General features: G+C 37.9%; 1 protein-coding gene across 2 annotated transcripts in view; it reads right to left on the bottom strand.

Annotated features, from left to right (window-relative positions):
- LOC127353676 (Fanconi anemia group A protein) overlaps positions 1-16,688 on the bottom strand; it is a 27,996-nt gene extending 11,308 nt beyond the window's left edge. The window contains exons 1-19 of one of the 2 annotated variants that reach the window (XM_051383133.1): positions 16,529-16,688; positions 15,571-15,683; positions 14,563-14,659; positions 14,023-14,177; positions 12,499-12,594; positions 12,028-12,101; positions 10,328-10,437; positions 9,520-9,630; positions 9,269-9,332; positions 6,940-7,052; positions 6,656-6,732; positions 4,828-4,969; positions 4,438-4,571; positions 2,794-2,904; positions 1,644-1,739; positions 1,407-1,469; positions 698-780; positions 529-589; positions 387-436 (exon numbers count right to left, since the gene is read on the bottom strand). In XM_051383133.1, the coding sequence (XP_051239093.1) occupies positions 387-436; positions 529-589; positions 698-780; positions 1,407-1,469; positions 1,644-1,739; positions 2,794-2,904; positions 4,438-4,571; positions 4,828-4,969; positions 6,656-6,732; positions 6,940-7,052; positions 9,269-9,332; positions 9,520-9,630; positions 10,328-10,437; positions 12,028-12,101; positions 12,499-12,594; positions 14,023-14,177; positions 14,563-14,659; positions 15,571-15,683; positions 16,529-16,589 (1,811 nt within the window). In that variant the 5' untranslated portion in view covers positions 16,590-16,688. Of the gene's footprint in view, positions 1-386; positions 437-528; positions 590-697; positions 781-1,406; positions 1,470-1,643; positions 1,740-2,793; positions 2,905-4,437; positions 4,572-4,827; positions 4,970-6,655; positions 6,733-6,939; positions 7,053-9,268; positions 9,333-9,519; positions 9,631-10,327; positions 10,438-12,027; positions 12,102-12,498; positions 12,595-14,022; positions 14,178-14,562; positions 14,660-15,570; positions 15,684-16,128; positions 16,240-16,528 lie in introns of those variants that run through there. The other variant, XM_051383132.1, reaches the window with a different exon arrangement.
- Positions 16,689-21,771: the final 5,083 nt, after the last annotated feature.

Below are 21,771 nucleotides of genomic sequence, written 5' to 3' on the forward strand. Positions count from 1 at the left end.
ATTAAGTATATTAAGTATTAAGTATAACATTAAAGCTGCAGTGGGTAACTTTTATAAAAAAATAACCATTTGTAATTATTGCTGAAACTTTCATTATGACAGTGAATATGACAAAGAAAACTGTTTTATAAAAATGGCCTACTGCAGCTTTCACAGTCTGATTGTTATTTCTTCTAATCCTACAAACACAAATAAAACAAGTATAGATAGTTATGCTAAACTGAAATTAGTTAAAAGAATACATGTTGAGAGACAATAAATACATGACAGGATAAAATACATAAATTCCAGTCGGTAAAGTTGATGTGGAGAGACGTGATTATAGCTAACACTGAACTGGAAGAGCTACAATGCACACATTTTACAAGCTTCTGTTAATAACTCACTTTCTCAGAGCTTCTATGAAACTCATCCGAGTATCGGCTTTCACAGGAAGCTGGAATTAAAAGAAATGCATGGGATGTGAAGGTTAGTGACAAAATAACAAAAAGATCAACAAACAACAATAGTAACAGTGAAGGTGCTCACCACTCTCTGTGTCAGCAGAGCAGGGAGGAATCGTGTCAGGAAATATGGCCTCCGGAAAATACTGTCAGAGGAGAGAGGTGTCAATGATCTGTCTCCGTCTCTACATGAAACCCAGATTTTCAAAAGGACGCTCATAAACTGTGATGTATCTGATAATGTGACTGAATACCTGGCCTCCATGACTGTGGCAGAGATTCTTCCTGTGCTCTCAAACAAAGACACTGCCTTCTCCACATCCTGGGAAGCCTGGCACTGGGGTGGCACACACACAAATATTATACCATCATACTGTTAAGATACTAAAAATATAGCTTAAAATGCAATTAGTCACACTTTGTTCAATAAAAATGAAGGTGCTATAACTAGGGCTAGGTATAAAACACTAGCTTCGTTTGGTAATGACTGAAAGGTGTCTCTACCATCTAGTTTCAAAAACTGCTCAAATCTCTGGCAATTTTATTTAGGCTAAGTTCTTGTGCCAGTGTTTGCTTTGTCCGTTCTGGGCTACTGTAGACAACAACAGTTTAACATGGCAGACTCCGTAGCGGAGGACTAGGGTTGGGCGATTAGACGAATATAGCGGCTATATTGGCAATGGTCCATCCATTGCCAATCATCCAGTCGTTGATTTGAGTGAGTTTTTGGCCAACTTTTGTAATTTCACTTTGCTAATTTAATAGAAACACAGAGCTGGTAAAAAACATGTAACATGTTTGATCACATCTGCAAGGGAGGTGGGTTGGTAGTTGATTAATATAATTTACTGCATCAAATCTTTTTCTTTCCTAAGAGCTTTATCAAAATAAGTGTACTGACATCTCATCACAATTCATCAACAGCTATCATTACACAAACAAACCACTGGGTGTCACTGTTACCTGCGCTGATGCTCCACCTGTACCAGAAACATCTTCATATAATCCCATGTCCTCCACTGACTCCTGCATGTACACACAGACAGACACACAGACAGACACACAGACATACAGACACAGACACAGACCTTCATGGATAAAACATCACAAAACATTTGGGAAGACTGTCTGGGACTGGAATTTAAGCAATGTGCTCCCATGGACGCGTTGAGGACCTTGAACTTTTACCCCTGCTCTTACCTTGAGGTCAGCCAGTCTGGTCTTGGCCAGAGAGACATACTCCATCAGGAGGCTGCGGTGTTTCACAGGTATGTATGGAGGGTGCAGGATGTGAACCTGCCAGGTGAAAATGGCAGAGAGGTGTTAAAAATCACAGCTGGTTCATTTCTCTGTGTATCTACTGTTTTCTTTCAGCTACTGATTTGGTGGCAGTTTTGAGCCCAGCACAGACTGAAGACCAGCAGTGGAAGAAGTACTCAGATATTTTACTTACTTAAAGTACACATTACACACACACATTACATAGTAGAATGTCCCCTGTGACTGATATATTATGACATTATTAGATTGTTAATACTGATGTAACAATTTGTAAGCAGCATTTGACTCATGTAGCTGCTCAAGGCAGAGCTACATGAGCTTTTACTTTATATATGGATAAGTACTTTAGTCCAGTGGTTTACAAAGTAGGGGTTGGGCCCCTCCAAAGTCTTTAGAGGTTCTTATTCAAAATTTTGTGAAATATTGAATAATTTGAATAGCCAATTTTAATGATAACCATTAAAATCATATAACATGAAACCATCTGAGAAGTTTAGAAGCATGACAAGAGGCTCCAAGTAGACAGCCTTTGTAGAAGAAGTCATAAGCTGAAAAGGGTCAAAAGCACTGGTTTGATTTTATATCATGTTTTGGGGGTTTTTCTGAAAAGTGATGTGTACCTACAGCTGTCAGATAAATGTAGTGCAGTAAAAAGTACAATATTTCAAATGCAGTGGGGTAGAAGTATAAAGCAGCATAAAATGGATATACTCAAGTAAAGTACAACTACTGTACCTCAAATTTGAACATACAGTACTTGAGTAAATATACTTACTTTTCACCACGGCTGCAGACTGTATAATACGTATGAAGTCATATACTTTTCTGCAAGCTTTTTCAAGTAATGATTGTATATTATACTTCATAGCCCACTAATAGTATAAACGTGTATGTTTTTCCATTCATCTATATGTTAACATGTCTTCTTCTGAATCCTGTTAATATTTGCTGTTAAAGTATCCAGTATGCCCATGGGGAACATTAATATAAAAGACACCATGTATCTCATGTCTAGTGAAATGAGGTTATCAGTAATGTTTCAGAGTCAGACATATACGCAGGATGTCACCTTCAGGTACTGTGGGGGTTCATAGGGCACCAGGTCAGAAAGGAACTTCAGCAGAAACACCAGAGATTTCTTACTGGTTGCATGGTAACCACTGCCTCCACCGAAGGACATCTGAAAAGGCAGGAAGGAATTATTCTACTAGTAACAACAATAAACAGCCAAAACTGTCAAACCTACAATCCCAACATCTTGTTGCAACATAGGTTTGACGAACATTACTATCAAACCACACAGGCACACAATCCACCTTTGTTAATCTCTCTCCAAAAGCAAAAAACATACTTATTGCACATTTGAATGGATAATTATTAAAGAACAGCATACAGCATTTCATGTTACAGACTAAAACTGATCAGAATTATGTTTAAAAATGAATTACATCTGGTGCCATCCAGTGCAAGTCACCTCTGATACAGTGTGTAACACCCTATTTATACTTGGTATTAAAATGTGATCTCTATCCGGACATGTTATCCGGCTGATAAATCACTGTCTTCCAGAGCAAAACCTGTGCGAGTAATTTGAGTGGCAGTGAATCAGCTCCAGACTCCCTTAAAAATCAGTTGCTGAGTTAGGGGGAACTTTATAAACTGTGTATGACAGATACTAATTATTTGTCCCCTCCTGTAAAAATGTAATGTTATTCCTTTCTTTGGATAAAAGATTGTGTCAGTTTGCGCCAGTGTGTTGCAGCACCAGCTTCTCTGTGTCTATATAAATTATATGCCTTATTGACAGCAAATCAGCCACACAGATTGTCACACGCAGCAATTTCTTAGTGTATATCATTCATTTTCAACCGTATTGCTTTCATTTTCCATGCAGTTCTGTTGAATAACTCATCTTTTGGTGCTTTCATAGTTCAGAATAGGTGTATAATCAGTTATTAGAGGTCTCTTTTTGCCTTCTCACTTGCTCACTTAGCACGTTGTGCAGATTCTGTCGACACCTACCTAAGATCCACACACAATGTGAGCCAGACTACCTCCAGATGTGGTCAGGCAGATCTGATCACATTCCGATCAGGACAGCATTTTTTTTTTTTTTAGATAACGGTCTGGATATAGATTGCATTTTGCAGGTGTAAATGGGATTTATGATAATGTGTTGAGTGTTTATTAAGCAAGTGACAATTATTCTGCATTACACTAGGTCCTTGAGACTTGAGAAGTACTGTTGTTTAGTTTCAGAAAAGGCCTATTATTTGTAGTCTACTCTAAATGGGACCATAATTTACTAAATGAACATCATGCTGTATGGAAAAAGACTGAAACTAGAGATTGAGACCATAAACTCATCAGGAAACTGTTTACTGAGCTAATAAATCAAGTCAGAAGTAGGCTAATTTCCTGTAAGGTCAGTTCTATCAGACTTCTTTTTTGAACCAAAGGGGGTTCCCCTTTTTTTATTAAGAATGCAGGTTTAGGTGCTTCCACATTAGTTTCTCTTTACAGACCCACTGTCCACTAATTATATGCCATCAGTGGTCTGACCCTATTTAAAGGCTTCTTCATCGAGATTAGAATTAAATCCGTCACATACATAGGTTATTTGGTGAACACACTGACAAAATGTGATGGTGATTACTATGCAACTAATTCAAACACAAATATAAATGCTGGTGTTGAAAAGCACATATGAAACCTTGAACCAGTCGCTGTAGGAGGGGAAGATGCCAGGCCCCTCCAGCGCACCCTGTCGAGCCAACAGAAAGGCAGTTATCATGTTCTCCAGGTCATAGCCTTCAAATGCAGAACTCAGCAGTCTGGACAGCAGCTCTGAAACAACAGACAACAGATTTCTATTGATTTATGTTTCCCTTTGTGTATATACTGGTCTGCTATATTAGTGTGTAGGAAATTAAGCTTTTATTAAATACTTCACTAATCTATGAGAATTTGCAAAATGCAAATGTTTGTAATAGTTTAACAGCAGATGATACATTTCAATATTTGTTTTTTCTTTAAAATGGTCAAATTTATTCTCAGCACTTGGCAAGTTTAAATGCATAATAACAGTTATTGGTTAGTTTACCTCTTAGGCTTAGCTGGGCACAGGGGCTGTAAACCAGCAGAGTGGAGAGGAAACACAGGACGTGTTTCCAGTTAACCTCATGGGTTTCCAAAACCTGCTGCAGGTGACACAGTAGCTGCTCCACACTGAAGATCACAGCCAGCTTTTACAAAAAAATACAGAAGAGCTTTAAATCTTTACAGGTAATCATCTATAAACAGCAGTCATTATTGAAACCAGAACTTTCTCCTCTGGAGAAGGAAATTAATAGGAATTGTAAAAGCAGGGGTTTCATTTCCTTGATGTATAAGGAGGTTCCTCAGAGTCAACACCTGAGTTTTCGAAGGAGGACCTAGATGTAGAAATATCAACTGAGGAATGGGGTGAGGGCTAAAAAACCCAACAAACAGCCAATACTACAGGATTAAACTCTTTTTAAGACATTGTTTTCCAAGACATTTTCCAGTTTTTCTTGAAAATAATGGGCATCACTTGTTCACAAACGGTGATCAGCCATAAGTGGTCATCATTTATAGGATGCTAGGCGATGTTTCTGCTTTCTGAACTGACAAAAGGTTTCCTCTAACTGTAACATTAATGTGTCCACAGCACAGGCTAAAACACAATAAAGGATTTTCAGGATTAATCATTAATTCTAGTGTGGGGGCTTGGATAAAGAGTATGGGTCAATATTTGTAGATACATATATACTCATAGGTAAACTGAATTTGTATTGGGGGCTGACCTTTCATACATTTTGTTATGTTATGTTGTTCTGTTTGTTATTATACAGTTTCTCTGACCTTGTGAAATACCTTTTGGATTTACTGCAGGCACTTTTTCCTTTTTCTTTATTCTTTTTTATTCTGTTTTCCTTTTTTTCATTGTTCAAATACATGTTTATTATATTTATATACATAGATACACCTATCAGCCATAACATTGAGAGCACTGACGGGTGAAGTGAATAACACTGATTATCTGGTTATCATGTCTCCTGTCAGTGGGTGGGATATATTAGGCAGTAAGTGAACATTTTGTCCTCCAGTTGATGTGTTAGAAGCAGGAAAAATGGGCAGCGTGAGGATCTGAGCCACTTTGACAAGGGCCACATTGTGATGGCTAGACGACTGGGTCAGAGCATCTCCAAACCTGCAGCTCTTGTGGGGTGTTCCCGGTCTGCAGTGGTCAGTACCTATCAAAAGTGCTCCAAGGAAGGAAAAGAACCAGAGACAGGGTCATGGGGGGCCAAGGCTCATTGATGCACGTGGGGAGTGAAGGCTGGCCCCTGTGGTCCGATCCAACAGACGAGCTACTGTAGCTCAAACTGCTGAAACAGTTAATGCTGGTTCTGATAGAAAGGGGTCAGAACACACAGTGCAGCAGAGTCTGTTGGTATGGGGCTGCAGAACATTCTGACCACCAGGGTGCCCAGGTGCTCATGATGTTATGGCTGATCGGTGTATAAATGTACGTGTTACAAGAGATTGGGGATTGTATGCATTAAATGTGAAAACAATAAGTGCATAAAAAGAATGCAGAAGAGTTACAGCTGTTTGTTGCAGCTAAGAACATCATAATAGATAAATCAATACTCTCAATACGGTATTGCTGTGGGCTGAAGGCTGTACACCTGAAGCGGTTTGCCTGCTGTCTACAGTTTAAAATAAAGGAATGACACTGTATAAGCAGCAGAGGAGTGAGGCTTGTAACTGCTGACATGATGTGCAGTTTCACTTAATTATAATGTTATAAAAAATAACATAACAACACAACACAAAAACACCAGTAAGCAGTTTGCTGTCCTTCAGAAATCTGAAAAGCTGAATAGGCTACATGAAACATTTACCTTACGGAAAAGAGAGGTCACCAATCGACTGGCTTTTGCGAAGGTCCACTCGTTTTGCAGAGTGACGGCATCTGATACTGAGGATGTATATTGTTACAGAAATTATTCTTGTTATCATTATGAAAGCAGTATGTACTGTACATCTTATTTCAAAATGTTCTCAAACCTTAATTTTCTGACCCAGTTTGAGGTTCGAGTGTAGGCGTTGTGTTTAAAGCTAAATTTAAGTATTAACAAACAAAAACAGCATTAAGCTGTTAAAACGGTCTGTAATTTGTCTTTACCTGTTAGTCGAGGCTTGTAAGTGAGAGTCTGTGTGAGGGAGTGTGTGAAGAAACGCTGAAGGGCGTCTGCTGACGCTGAAACTCCACACAACGATGCATCAAATATCTGAATCCTGTCCAAAAACACAGGGCAGAGAGTAAGAAACAGATATATCTAATATCTGTTCTCAGTGCTGAGCCAGTGGTCACAAATGACCCATTGTTTGCTCACTAATCTAGAATATAACTTTCAATAATGTTGAAAAAGCTTTTTTAGCATTTTAGTTTTACATATATGACTCACACTGAGAAGAGGTGTGCAGTGTTGTACTATGAGTGAGTGCTTTCTTAGACTACCTCTATGTTTCAATGAACAGCTTTCTGCTACAGACTGTCAGGTGGTTGTGAGTCAGTGTGTGAAGCATGCAGACTGAGCAGAGAGTTACAGTTACAATGGTTTAAGCATACACAGCCTGATCAAAGAATTTACTAAGAGGAACAGGGCGTCCTGTAGGATCATATTGTTCAACAGTGTGTACTGCACACAAAATCTTGTGAGGGGCCACCATCTTTTGAAGTGTGAACAGATGATTCTAAAGCGGGTAAAAGCTTAAAACTGGACAGCGGGACAGTGTAGGAACATCAGCTAAACCCACTGGTTCCTGTTGTTAAATAATAGAAACTGTTACTGTGACCCAATACAAGGGTCATACATCCTTACATATTTTTATATAATCAGTTGGATAACGTTCAGGTGATCTTCATCAACTCATAAAAACAAGGAATACTGCATCAACATGTTGTATTTAAGTTATTTGCTTTAAGTCAGTCATCAGTCGCTGATACTGGCAGGCAGGTCCAGTGTGTGGCATCTACAGTGGAGTTGCAAAATTTAACCCCCCCTTTCCCCCCCCCCCTTTTTGGGGGAAAGGAAAAAAAAAGGGTGTGAAAAAACCCCAAAAAAAAAAAAAACCCCCTATAAAAAGCCAGTTTTTTGTTTTTTTTTTTTGTGCAATATAAAAAAAAAGGGGGTCAAAAACAGAACCCTCCCAAAAAAAACCCCCCCCCCCCCAAAAAAAAAAAAAAAAAAATATTAAAAACCCCCCCCAAAAAAAAAAATTTTTTTAAATAATAAAAAATATAATTTTCGCTCCCCCCCCCCCAAAAGAGGGCGGGGGGGTGGGGGGGTTAAAAAAATAATTTTAAAAAAGGGGAGAAAAAGAAAAAAAAAAAAAAAAACCCCAGCCCGCCGCCGAGAAAACGTACCCAAAAAATAAAAAAAAAAAACCCCCCCCCCCCCCCCCCCCCCCCCCCCCCCCCCCCCCCCCCCCCCAACAAAAAAAAAAAAAAAAAAAAAAAAACAAAAAAAAAATAAAAAAACATAAACCCCACCCCCTCTTTTGGTTTTTTTTTTGTTTTTTTGTGGGGGGTTGAAAAAAAAAAACCCCACAAAAGCCTGCTTAAATTTTTGTACGGTTTTTTTTGAATACCTTTGAAAGGAAATAAATTTAAAAAAAAAAAGCTATAAAAGGAGTTATTTATTTATAGGGAGAAAAACAAAAAAAAAAAAAAAAAAAAAAAAAAAAAAAAAAAAAAAAAAAAAATAAAAAAAAAAAAAAAAAAAAAAAAAAAAAAAAAAAAAAAAAAAAAAAAAAAAAAATAAAAAAAAAAAAAAAAAAAAAAAAAAAAAAAAAAAAAAAAAAAAAAAAAAAAAAAAAAAAAAAAAAAAAATATTTTATTTTTTTTTTTTTTTAAAAAAAAAAAAAAAAAAAAAAAAAATTTTAAATAAAAAAAATAAAAAAAAAAAAATTTAAAAATAAAAAAAAAAAAAAAAAAAAAAAAAAAAAAAAAAAAAAAAAAAAAAAAAAAAAAAAAAAAAAAAAAAAAAAAAAAAAAAAAAAAAAAAAAAAAAAAAAAAAAAAAAAAAAAAAAAAAAAAAAAAAAAAAAAAAAAAAAAAAAAAAAAAAAAAAAAAAAAAAAAAAAAAAAAAAAAAAAAAATAAAAAAAAAAAAAAAAAAAAAAAAAAAAAAAAAAAAAAAAAAAAAAAAAAAAAAAAAAAAAAAAAAAAAAAAAAAAAAAAAAAAAAAAAAAAAAAAAAAAAAAAAATATTAAAAAAAAATAAAAAAAAAAAAAATAAAAAAAAAAAAAAAAAAAAAAAAAAAAAAAAAAAAAAAAAAAAAAAAAAAAAAAAAAAAAAAAAAAAAAAAAAAAAAAAAAAAAAAAAAAAAAAAAAAAAAAATTTATATAAATAACGCTTGTACTCAGTTCTCTTGTTTTAGACTTGACTCTCGAAAAGACTGACTCACATCAGGCTAATAAAGGTTAATAAGACAAATAAAAGACAAAGAACCATAGCTCGGCTCCTGCTCCAGCATTCTCTGGCGTCTGACTCTCTTCCACGGTGTCCAGAAGCCCTGAAGAAGACAGAAATACGGCAAAATGATAGCAAGACAAAAAAAAGTGCTGAAATGATACTTCGACATATTGGCCGTTAAAAGAAGTAGAAAATAGCTTTGAGGGTCCAGAGGTGTGACTCAAAGTGCTTTTCTAAATATTTCATCAGCAGACGTGGGGAAGTGGGACAGGGCATTGTAGACTCACAGAAGAGCATTTCGTCCAGCACTGAGCAGCACAGCAACGAGATCCTCCTGTCTGCAGCTGCCAGCTCATGGCTCAGCTCAAAGCCAGTTCCCACCAAGACCCCAACCACAGCTAAAACACAGGAGATCTGGTGTTAGCATTACCCTTAACAGCAGCATGTGCCATTTGGTGAACACACTCATGGTATTAAGAACACAGGATATGTTCCTGATACCATGAGTGAGTTAGAACACTGAGCAATGGAAGCGAGTAAGGGCCTGGGGCTGATACAATAGAATTTTAGCTACAGTTTAGAGTTTGGTTTTTGGTACGTATACAGCTACCAGGGTTCCCGCTCTTTGTTTTCCAGGACCTTTCCAAGACATTTTCCAGGAATTTTTCTTGACAAAAAAAAATGGTGGTCAACCATTGGTGATTATTGATTTGAGGGACGTGTTAGCTCACGCTTGGCTAGCAGATTGTTCCGCTTTCTGAATTGACTTCAGATTTCCTCATTAATTTACCCACCACACAGTCTAAAATACAATTACAATTTTCCAGAAGATCATAGATTATTTCCAGGATATTTGGTCATTTCCAGGTGTTTCCATGACTGGAAAACTAGTCTCTAAATTTCCAGGTTTTCCAGGACATGTGGGAACCCTGGGCAACATTCAGTGTCCTGACAAGCTGATCGGGAACAGTTCAGCCAAAACTAAAGCACCTTTTGTGTGTAGGGTCTAGATGATAAACAGCTTTAAGTACTGTAATGAGAAGTTTGTCGACGTCTTCCATAAAGTACAACTAGACAACTGAAAAACATCCTCACTTGACAGAACTTTCTGTTGAACTTCGTTGGTCTCCCCTTCTCCTTGTGGAGGTGACCAGCTGCACAGAGCCTTCAACTGAGACACCAACCACAACCGGACTCCTTCATCACTGAAAGGAGAAAAAGCAAGAAGAGGGCAGAACTGAGTGAGCAGTTAAGGATCGTTTCCTGTAACAGCAATGATAAGAAATTAGTATTAATACTTCTGGCAGCAAGTAAAAAGGCTATCATGAGGAAGTGGCCAAAAATCAGAGCCACCCACAGCCAGAGAGCAGAAAAAGATAATACATGAAATACATGTTATGGAAACATATTTTTTTTAGATTTGGACTGAGTGGACTGAGTATATAAAATCTAGAAGGCCAATTAATGAAATAAGGAATTAATTAAGGAATGAATGAGTGGAAAGCATGCCAGCAGATTACTGCATAATCTGATGAATGTGAGATGAATGCTTCTCCAAAAAAAATAAAAAAATAAAAATAAAAGATCACTGCAAAGAGGTGTAGGTGTCAGCTATGCTTCCAACTTTCACTATACTCAATACTTGAGTGACTTGGTGAACTGAAGTCAGTGTACAATTTAAACATGGCTCTCACTACATCCACAGAGGGGCACTGTAACAACACTGACAGCCAAGTGACAGAGTTCAGCCCTTTGTGGAATATGTAGTATATTGATGATATTACTGTACTTTAAAGGCCGTCTTTATGAATTTCTGTTCATACCAGACCAGAAGCACATTTCTCCACGCCACTGAACAAGCAATAATGCTCCTCTGTTCTTTTCTAATCAGCCGTAGTAGCTGATCTTTCTAATAAATCTTTTTAATAATAATTGTCCTCTCTGTTTAGACCAGAGCTAGGCAGCCTGTGGCTCTGAAACCACATCCAGCTCCTCAGCAACTCTCCGGTCAGTTTTTTTTACATTTTCATTTATCATTGTTGTTTTAGTGTATTGTGATTCTTACATTCTGCAATTGTAAAAAGTGTAGCTTTTACACACCAAATAAAAAATAAAAAAGTTTTAATACTTAGCTAAAATATGGGCCAAACAATTTGTTTGCTTTCCCCAGCATGGCTGATCAGAAATTAGCATTCTACGGCTCCAAAATGTCTCTTTTGATAGTAAAGGTTGCTGATCCTGACAACTATATGGACAGCCCAATTGTTTAACATGGGCGCCAAAAGGAAGCGGGCAGTGCTCCGCAGCACATCTGCCTCCTGTGTGTTCCCAAAGTGAATTCAGTTTTAATTTAACCAATCCAATTTAAGAAACCTAACTTTTTGACTTGGCTTGATCATTTGTTGAATTTTAGCAACTCTTTTTAAATATTATATACAAGATTATACACATGCTTTATCAAAAATCTGAATATGTGACCCCTAAAAGCTATTAATCATGTCTTTGAAATTGAACAACTTGTAACTCAAACATAAATTCAGAGTAAAATATTTCAATGCTATCAATTTAGTTGTTTATACATTTCAGCAGTTAGGGTTCAAAAGTGGTTAAATTTCACAATTATGTATTCAATTGCTTATATGATTCAAGTATGTAGAAGTAAAAGTACTTAGTTCTGCATATTTGGTGTATTGTTAACATCTGCATATTAATCCCTGTACTAGCCCCACAGCAGCTAGCAAACAATTTGCTCAAAATATAAAAAAAAGAATAAAAATAACCCCAATATTTCTTACCTCTCTAAAATGTACTTCAGAGTGAGGATGTTGTAAAAGTGAAGATGGTACACCACCTCCAGCTGGGGTAGCCTCTGTAAAAACACCATGTTAAATATTTCACTACATCCAGTCTATCATGTAAGAAAGCCAAGCTTTTTCTATTGTGGCAGTTTAGATGAATTGTAAAGAGATAAATAAAAGGAAAACTTGGCCAAACTTTCAGTTTTCTGTTTTTTTCTCTATTATACTATATAAAATGAAGTTGTGATTTTACTTCGCCTTGCCTGTATAGAACTCAGACTGAAACTCCTAAACAAATACATTTTAAAGCAATTTAATGGAATTACAAACTATGCAACCAAATACCTTTGTTAGCCCTCACATACAGCATTAACTCTCACACACACGCACACACGCACACACACACACACACACACACACACACACACACACACACACACACACACACACACACACACACACACACACCTGATCTCTTCTGTACTCCTGCCAGAGCAGTTTAGGGCAGAAGGCTCCCTGGGACAGCAGTTGTTTGCTGGACTCCAGCAGGACACACAGCTGGACCTAGAGAGGATAGGGATAGGATATATTTGACATGCTTTCTGTGCTTTGAACAAGAAACCTTGCAGTAATGATAGACAAACTCAGGGTGGAGACTTCTGTGGCTGCAACTGTAGCTGAACAATGTTAAACCACAGGAGTAACAATCTGCCAACACATCTGCAGCACAGATGTGACGCAGCAACTATTCTCAATATGCAGTAGAGTTGTGTTGCCAGAGAAGCCCGACGAGTTTCTATCACCGAAATCAGTATCGTATCGGTATCAGGGCTGCCATTCTTTTAAAGAAATCATTTCTTGACATATATATACAGGACAGAAGTTGCTCACAGACAGTCGTATCATTTGCCGGTAGGTAGTCAATGTTTATGGGACAATACACTTTGGCTTGTTTTTGTGGCGCTCTTGGCTGTTCTCACCACAGCAGATATTTCCACTGCGGTCTCCAAACAGTTTCCCTCAAATGGTAACATCAATGACTCGAGAGCAAAAAAAAATCACTACAAGTGACGGGCTGAAATACAATTAAACTTTACCAGGACAACACAGATTGTTTCCAGGATAATTGCTCATTTTAATCAATTACCAGGTGTTTCCATGACTGATGAAAAACTAGTCTCTAATTTTCCCTCATTTTTCTATGCACAGTGTCAGTGTGTTGTTATCTGATGTGCCGATATGAAAACTGGTATAATGCAAAAAAAAAAAAAGAAGGAGTTCATGGACTAAACTATGATCCTCTCCCAGTCCTGTTTCTTGCATGTACCCAGCTTCAACATCTGCATCGGCAGTCTATATTTCAAAATAGCGATACCAGGAAGCTGCCTTTGGTTTGTGTCCATTTGTTTGAGAGAGAGAGAAAGAGAGAGAGAGAGAGAGAGAGAGAGAGAGAGAGAGAGAGAGAGAGAGAGAGAGAGAGAGAGACAGACAGCTACGTAGAAGGTAAATGAGAGAGAGAGAGAGCAGTGGTAGGGAGAAAACAGGTGAATCAGAGAAATAAAACGTTATTTTCTGATTGTTTAACAACAGTTATGTCCTATAGCACAATTAAAGACACCCACATCCCCGTTACCGCCCCTGCTAATCGCTGAGACCCCTGATTTGATCAGAATGAGAGAGAAGAAGCAGCTCTCGGCAAAATGATTTAGCACGTTAAAGAATATTTAACTGAAATATTCTTTACTAAAGTAATTTGTTTTTAGAAAGCAGTCTTCTGACTACCTTTGCAGAGACATATCAGTGCACATGCTACATATAAAAGGTCTATTGTGCCATACGCACAGTGACTTATCATTATCATATCACGCAAACACAATGACACACTGTCAAAACACTAAAAGACACACATACTGTACATCACACTGATCTAATGCCCGCCTTGGATTGTTCCACAGAGAAATATAAGGTCAACTCCTACTGTCAGACACTTACTCGCTGAGAGAAAGAGAGCAGCCCTCTCCTTTCGTCCCCATCTTCCATCACTTCCTTGGATCCAGTGATCTCCATCAGCCTCTCCAGCACCATCTTCACCGCCAGCACTGCCGCAGGGACACCCAGCTGCGAGGCCTGACGCCGCAGCTCACACACTGTCCACAGACAATACAACACATCCTGTAGTTCACAGCGTTTACTTTGTGTCAAAGTTAAGTAATGTAGGGGCCATTTCCATAAGTCTGCTGTGTGGTGTGTAAAAGCAAGCAAGCCACGTCTGAAAACTAATGCCAGGAGGTAAACAAAGGACAAAGATGGATGTCATGAAATGGTTATCTGAGAGTCCTAACACACATCAAACACTGAGAATGTCTGCAGTGTCACATTTTTCTTTCTGCATGGTTTTAAAGCTTCATTTTGTATGAATGTGCACAGCAGCAGGTGTCTCTGGGCCACAGTGGGTCACATGACCTTCTCCACTTTGGCAAAACTGATGTAGAGCACAGAGGCTATTTCTGAGACCTTGTGTCAAACACTCACCCAGCAGTGAACCCGCACCGGCAGACGAGATGCCTTCCTGGTCTGCCTGTTTCTGCTCTCCATTCTGAGTGCGGAAAAGGTTGCACAGGTCTGGATTCTACCAACAAATACAGTAAAGATACATTAATAGCGTATAGTGAAAGGTGTGATAGGGATAAGAATTGATAAGATTCTATTGATACCAATGCCAAATTATCGATTCTGCTCACCGGTCAGATTCTTTACTGATTACCTACACAGGCTGTTAGTGTCAACCCAACTCGTTCGATTCCCATCCTTATGCAGTGTGTCACACATGTACGTATGATTCACCCTGAAGTATTTATTCCAATAAAATTGCTGGTTGTATGCTATAAAGCAACCTTCCTTTGCACGAATATATTCTACCAAAGCCAATCACATGGCACACGGGATAAATGCTGTAAAATGGTCAGAAGAAGCTGCAAATCTTTCCATACAGTCTCGTATAACATTACATTTCCTTTTTATCCATTGAGGCACTTTTGACTAATGACTGACTACTCTACTCTACTCTACTCTACTCTACTACTCTACATTCACTCAATTCTGGTTTATTGCTCGGATTTGTTTTGTTTGGCTGTTCATGTGATTTTTTAAATGTGGCCCATATCGGATTCCAGTGTGAACAGGTCACAGTCCTGAAGTGACCCACATGCTGAATGTCAGACTAGAGTGAAGTCTGTGACTGTTCACACTGAGGTCAGACTAAAAGAAATTAGACCTTGTCTAAAGAGGGGCCCAAATCAGAATTGAAAAGATCATGTGATTTGTGCTGTTCATACTGTCATGAAAAAAACAGATCTGAGTCACATATCAGCAAAAAAAACCTGATTTGGGCCGCTTGTGCCTGCAGTGTGAACGCAGCCATGATGTCACATGTTACATGCCTCTTTCTCAGTCCACAGATAAGTACAACAGTCAGAGTTATGACAATTTAATGTTTGTTGGTTGGCTTTGCAGCCCATTAGGTTCAGTCCACACACTCACCCCGACCTCCCTGAGCAGACTGCAGAGGTTCTGCTGCTGCTCCAACAGCTGGATCGCCGCCTCCTGCAGCCGCTGACCGTCTTCCTGCTTCGGCCTCTTCACCACACGACCAGCTGGGAATTCAGCAGCAGGAAGAACACATAATGCTTCGAAGTTCATACGCCACAGTTTCAGTATTGTCAACCCAGTTTGCCAAACAGAATAGAATTTGTTATTGTACAAAAACTAAGCTGGTTGTTAAATGTTAGCCAACCTAAACCGATGATGCATTTACTTACACAGGGTTGCTTTAAAAATGTAATCTACTACAATTACTAATTGCCTGTTAAAAATGTAGTCAGTATATTAAAGCAATGTAACTTAATTACTTTCATTTACTTTTGGATTACCTCAGCATTAAATATAAAAATAAAAACAAAAGAAAGGAAATGTCAATAAGTCTTGATGCTAAGTATTTTATAAAACAACAGAGTTTAAAGATTTTAAAATTGTAATCCTGCTAAATAGTCCCCATCTTTACTAAATGTAACTGTAATCTGATTACGTCTGTCTCATCACCTTTTATTGTATCCTGACTGCGTAACTCAGTTACATGTAATCCGTTACTCCCCGAGCCTGTAACGTTACATACATATAGCATCTACAGGCTACTAACCTCTATTAGTAACGTTAGCTTATTTTGTTAAAAGAAACGTAAATATGGACGGCTCTCTATAAAGAGCCACCCAGACTTCACTTAGAAAGTTGGCACTTTAATATATCGACGCTAATGGCCGAAGGTGGTTAATTTAACGCCACAATCAATCAGTAAAGTCACAATAGTCAGTCAGTATTTATCGAGACAATACAGACATAATCCTACTGACACAAACAGGGAGAATGGACGGTTGCTTTCTCCTCTCAGACGGTATCTGCTGATAGTCGATCAATATTAACGTTAACTCGTCTGTCGACTCACCGAGGAGGCTCGACAGAGTCCTCTTCTGAGAGACCGAGTCACAGGATGCACTCAGAGACATTTTAATTAAAATTAATACATTTATAATAGTGTTTTCTGAATTGCCCGGTTTGATTTTTCAGGCTGCACTGTTTTGGTTCCTCTTCTCCTCCATGTTTCCCCTCGCGCTCTTCTCTTTCATTGGTCCGTGCTAGAGCCAATCAGGACAGAGTGTTTGATTATCTGTGGGACAAACAAAACATGATCCGGAGTTTAAAGGCCTCAACTGTTGTTTTTGTAGTATTTGTTTTAAAGGTTTATATGATTATACATGAACAGTATTAAATACATTTTAAAAAAGTAAATATATGACAAAAATAATTCAACGCATGTGTTTATGTATTTATGGAAACAAACTTAACCTCACAAAATGTATGAGGGAATTAAACAACAGATCAATCTCCTCACATAGGACAAGGAACAAACGGATCAATAAATGATACAGAAGTCATCTCGCCTTCTTCTTTCATCAGCAAAAAGTTGTTTACCATCCCCACTGACTGACTGCAGGTATACAGGTACAGTCAGTCAGTTAAAGCAGTTGTTCCAAAACTTTTTCATGACTCCTAAACTGACACAGACGAGGACATGGACCCTCTTTTGACAAGATTTTGCCTCTGGGTCCCACATGTGATAGAGTTTTGCTTTTAGTTGTTTTAGTAAAGAAAGTGTATGAAACCCACGACCAAAATATTCATACATTCAGTCATTGTGTTACCTATGAATGGAATTATAGTGAAAATAAATGACACCCTCCAGAACCCTCTCAACAACCCCTGGGGGTCCCCAAACCCCACTTTGAAAAGCACTGACTTAGAGGTACAGTTTGCAACCTTCATTGTGTGTCTGCTGCAGTGATAATCACACTACCAGGCCGTGACCCAGTGGCTTCTCTGCGGCTCTGGTAATTAAAGTGAGTGACAGGTGAACTTGTTGAGCAATATTTTGGGTCTGAAGTGGTTGAGAGAGACGGAACAGGTTTTGAAACCCAATCTGAGCTTTTGTTGTGTAGCCTAGTTCCCTTTCTTGGAGACACAGCTGAAGAGAATAGGAGCATCGGGTTACTGCACCGTGTTATATCATTACAGTTTTTATTATCCTGTAGTGTTTCTGTCTGTTCTACATTATTGTATGTATTCTTCAGTCTAAATGCTAACATGGCGTTACTGTAAAAGAGCATGTGTGCTCTGCTGAACTGTAGCTGTATTTAAAAACCTTAAATAAATACAACTGTTAAGTAAATAAAACTGCTGCTACCTCTATGTAGAATTAAACACACAGCAACAGAGCAGTCACAACACGACCAGTTTGCTTTTTGAAGCCATCTGTCTTTTAACATGTTCAGAATTAGCTTGATCTTTTAAAAAGGGTCTATGAGTTCTAATTAATGACATTATCAATGTTAAATCCATAATAAATCAATAACTTAGCAATAGCTCAAAGAACAACTTAATAGCTTCCAGGTCATAGGCCTGTCACTTTTTAATGAGGAAACAGCAACAGTAAGATAGTCTTCTAAAACAGCAAACGTTAATAAATGAAAGGACCAGTGTGTAGGATTGAGTTGGATCTAGAGGGGAAGTTGCAGATTGCTAACTGAACACCGCTGGCGTCTGTATTCGACTGAATGAGAACGGGCTATGAAGTGTGAAGGAGAAACTACGGTGGCCGCGAAACTTATGAAAAACACAAAGGCCTTGTAGTTCTGTAGTACTACTTTATCTCTGTGGACTTTGGTAGCATCTTACAGCTCTGTGTTTAGCTGTCCAGCCTGCAACTTTCTGTTTCATTCTCACAGCTCACACACTTATTTCTGCCGCAGCAACTGTTTCCTGTGAAAAACCTTTAAAGAGCCACTGTACACTTCCTGCTCAGCACGCAGGTCCAGATTGCTGGTGAACATATAGTGGAGCATTTAGCGGCTAAAGAACCGATATATTTTCATTCAGGACTTGGTGAAGACCAAAAGTAAAAGCTAAAAGTAGAGTGAATGCTGGTCAGGAGGACACCAACACGACTCCAAATGAATGATAATGTCGTTCTGCTAGATGTGTGAACTGTAAGCTAACAAGTTCACTGTATCAAGTTGATATAAATATAAATTTTGGGGCAGAAGGTCAGAGGTCAAACCGTCTGTTGGAGTGGTCTATCTGATGAACTAAAGAGCCAAAAAAAAAAACCCTAACACTATTGGGGTACAGGACCACCAGGTTGGGAACCAGTGCGCTAGATGATTGGCTATTTCTATGTAGTTATTCTTAATACCTGCCATACCACTTTTGTCCACAAGGTCTGCCGGAATTAAGAAAAAATGAAAGCTCTTTGTAGAGTATTTAAAGGTCCATCATTCAGTTTATTACAAACATTCCAAAGAAACACATCTGGAGATACGTGGTTTTCACTGGACACTGGAATGTGAAAAAAAATAATCTGAAAGGAACTCAAGCTGTCAGACAAATGCAGTAAAAAGTACAATAGATGAGATGTATTTGGAGTAGAAGTATGTTGCATAAAATGGAAACACTTAAAAGTAAAATACATCCCTCAAACTGAAGTACTGTTCTTGGGTAAATGTCCTTGGTCACATTCCACCACTGGTTGTGTGTACAGTAAACAGGGCGTTGGGCATGTATGGACAGGCGCGAGACTGCAATGTAAGCTACCCCCCTTTCATAATGGAGGTCTGACCTGGTTTTGAAGGCCTAAAGGACTGTCTTTTGTGCTGTGGGACGCTGCAGCACAGTGTTTTCTCAAGACTTATCAGTGGTAGTTGTGATGTGCAAGATTAAAATCAACGAGATCCACCTATACTTGATCAAATAAGATTTGGTAACACTATCAAGGTCATGTCTATAATGCCTAATAAGCACATTCATAAGACATTATAATGCATTAATAAGGCTTTATAAAACTCTTAATGAATGTTTATAATTACTCATGACTCATAAGAAGGTTTGTAAAGTATTATAAGTGGTGGAAGTAATTATTATATTTATAATTATTAAAGTATTACTTTCATAATGCTTTATTCCTCCATGTCAAAGCCAGGTACTTGTTTGCAACCTTTGCTGACTTTTTACAGTGCTGCTACTTAAAGCTCACAAAGTCAAGGGAGCCCTTTTCTATCATTGAATAAACTGACTATGTGACATATTTTATTTCTAAAAAGGCCTGAATCTTTTAGGTTTTTAAAATAACTTCAACTTTGTGCCATTTCCTCTGACTGGACCAAGTGTCATGTTTCAGGATTTGTAACACAAAATTCAAATTCCTACCCTGCCTTTATTATTTTATTATTATTCATATACTTAGTATATGGTAACTTCAGATAATGTTTGTCTCTTTTGAGGTGACAGGAGTGAAAATTTGTCATTTTTAATATTTGTTGTGCTTTGGTTTTAGAATTATGAAGACAGTTGGAGAACAGTTATGCAGGATGTAGGCTCTACAGGGTGATTTATTTTCCTGGGCAACTATCATGTTTTCCTCAAATGATGTACAGGTTTTTAAAGGAATCTATTATCACAACTGTAAAAAGTATCAATACTGCAGTACACAAAACCTTCCCTATATGTTTAGACTAACCTTTATGCCTCCATGTCAAAGCCAGGTACTTGTTTGCAACCTTTGCTGACTTTTTACAGTGCTGCTACTTAAAGCTCACAAAGTCAAGGGAGCCCTTTTCTATCATTGAATAAACTGACTATGTGACATATTTTATGGATATTTCATTTTATATTCAATGTATAACAATAACAGTACAGATCTGAGAACTGATAAACTGTAAATAGTGAGCACAATAACTGCAGGAAGTTTGTGCAAAAAGAGCACAAAAGAGCAATTTTTAAGGAAACTTATATACAATTCTCATTTTATTCAACCTTTTATTCAATTATAAATACTTGACAAATATAGTGTTTTTTTGGTGCTTTCTTTCCCTGTGAAGCTTGGCCATTGTTCTGTCAGTTCTTTGGTAGTTTTAATGTGTACTTTTCTAAAGCAGGATGAGGCTGTTTATCAGAGAGTGAATATAGTTTGTGTTCAGGTCTTTAGAAGTTAGAAGTTTAGATCTTAGATAATAATCTAAATTTTAAACACACATAAAACATAAATGAAATGCTGAGAAATAGGCCTGCTGTGTATATTTCAAAAGTTGTCTTACACCTTTTAAAATCAAGGGATGTGACAGCAAAGGTTGCAAACAGGTACCTGGCGTTGGCATGGAGGTATAAAGCATTATGAATGCTGAACTTATAATACATTATGTCCATTTATTGAGTTTTATAAAGCCTTTTAAATGCATTATAATGTCTCATGGGTGTACTTACTACTATACTAATGCATTATAGACATGATATTCATAGAAAGAGTTGCCTAAGAGTTTGACTCATCAGGCCAGGCATTGCATAGTGAGGGCCACGCCTTGCCAAACCACACTGAGTGACCCTGACTGTACAGCAAAAGGCTCCATCTTGCCCTTGGTGTGTTGGAGTGAAGATCACTCCTCACAGTGTACAGCGTGCTCCTCTCCCCCTCAGCCACCCATGTTATTTTCTGGACTTCCCAGCTTTATTGCGGCAGGCAGCAGGAAAACCGCCTCACGGGAGCCGGTGAAAGGAACTCATGAAAACTTAATGCAATGTGTCCTCATGAATTTTTAAGAGCCCTCTCTTCCTATTGTGCCACTAATGCGTGGGACAGTAATATAAACAGGGTTTGCTGAGTGCAAACCTACCAGCGAGACAGAGCGTCGTCATCACCTGTCAACCACATGGACAACAATACACAGTGACACCTGAGCACACACACACACACACACACACACACACACGTTTAGTTACAGTGGCAGCTCTTGTCTGAATCACAAGTGAGCTGCTGTCACTGGAGGGAAGCACTTTGATTAAGGACTGACTGGATCTGGACCTCAGCAGGATTTCCTCTGTCTGTGTGTGTGTGTGTGTGTGTGTGTGTGTGTGTGTGTGTGTGTGTGTGTGTGTGTGTGTGTGTGTGTAGATTTTAGAAGCAGGCAGAGGCAATACATGATGTCAACATGATGTCACTGTGATTACATAAAAACTTAATGGTTCTGATAGATCACACATAAAGCTTACTAAATATGAAAATTCAAACATAAATTTTATGCATGTCAAGTAGCCTGGAGGTACCACTGATGCAATGACCAACTTATTTACTATAAATGACTA

Source organism: Dicentrarchus labrax, unplaced genomic scaffold (assembly GCF_905237075.1).
Source record: "Dicentrarchus labrax unplaced genomic scaffold, dlabrax2021, whole genome shotgun sequence".
NCBI lineage: Eukaryota > Metazoa > Chordata > Actinopteri > Moronidae > Dicentrarchus > Dicentrarchus labrax.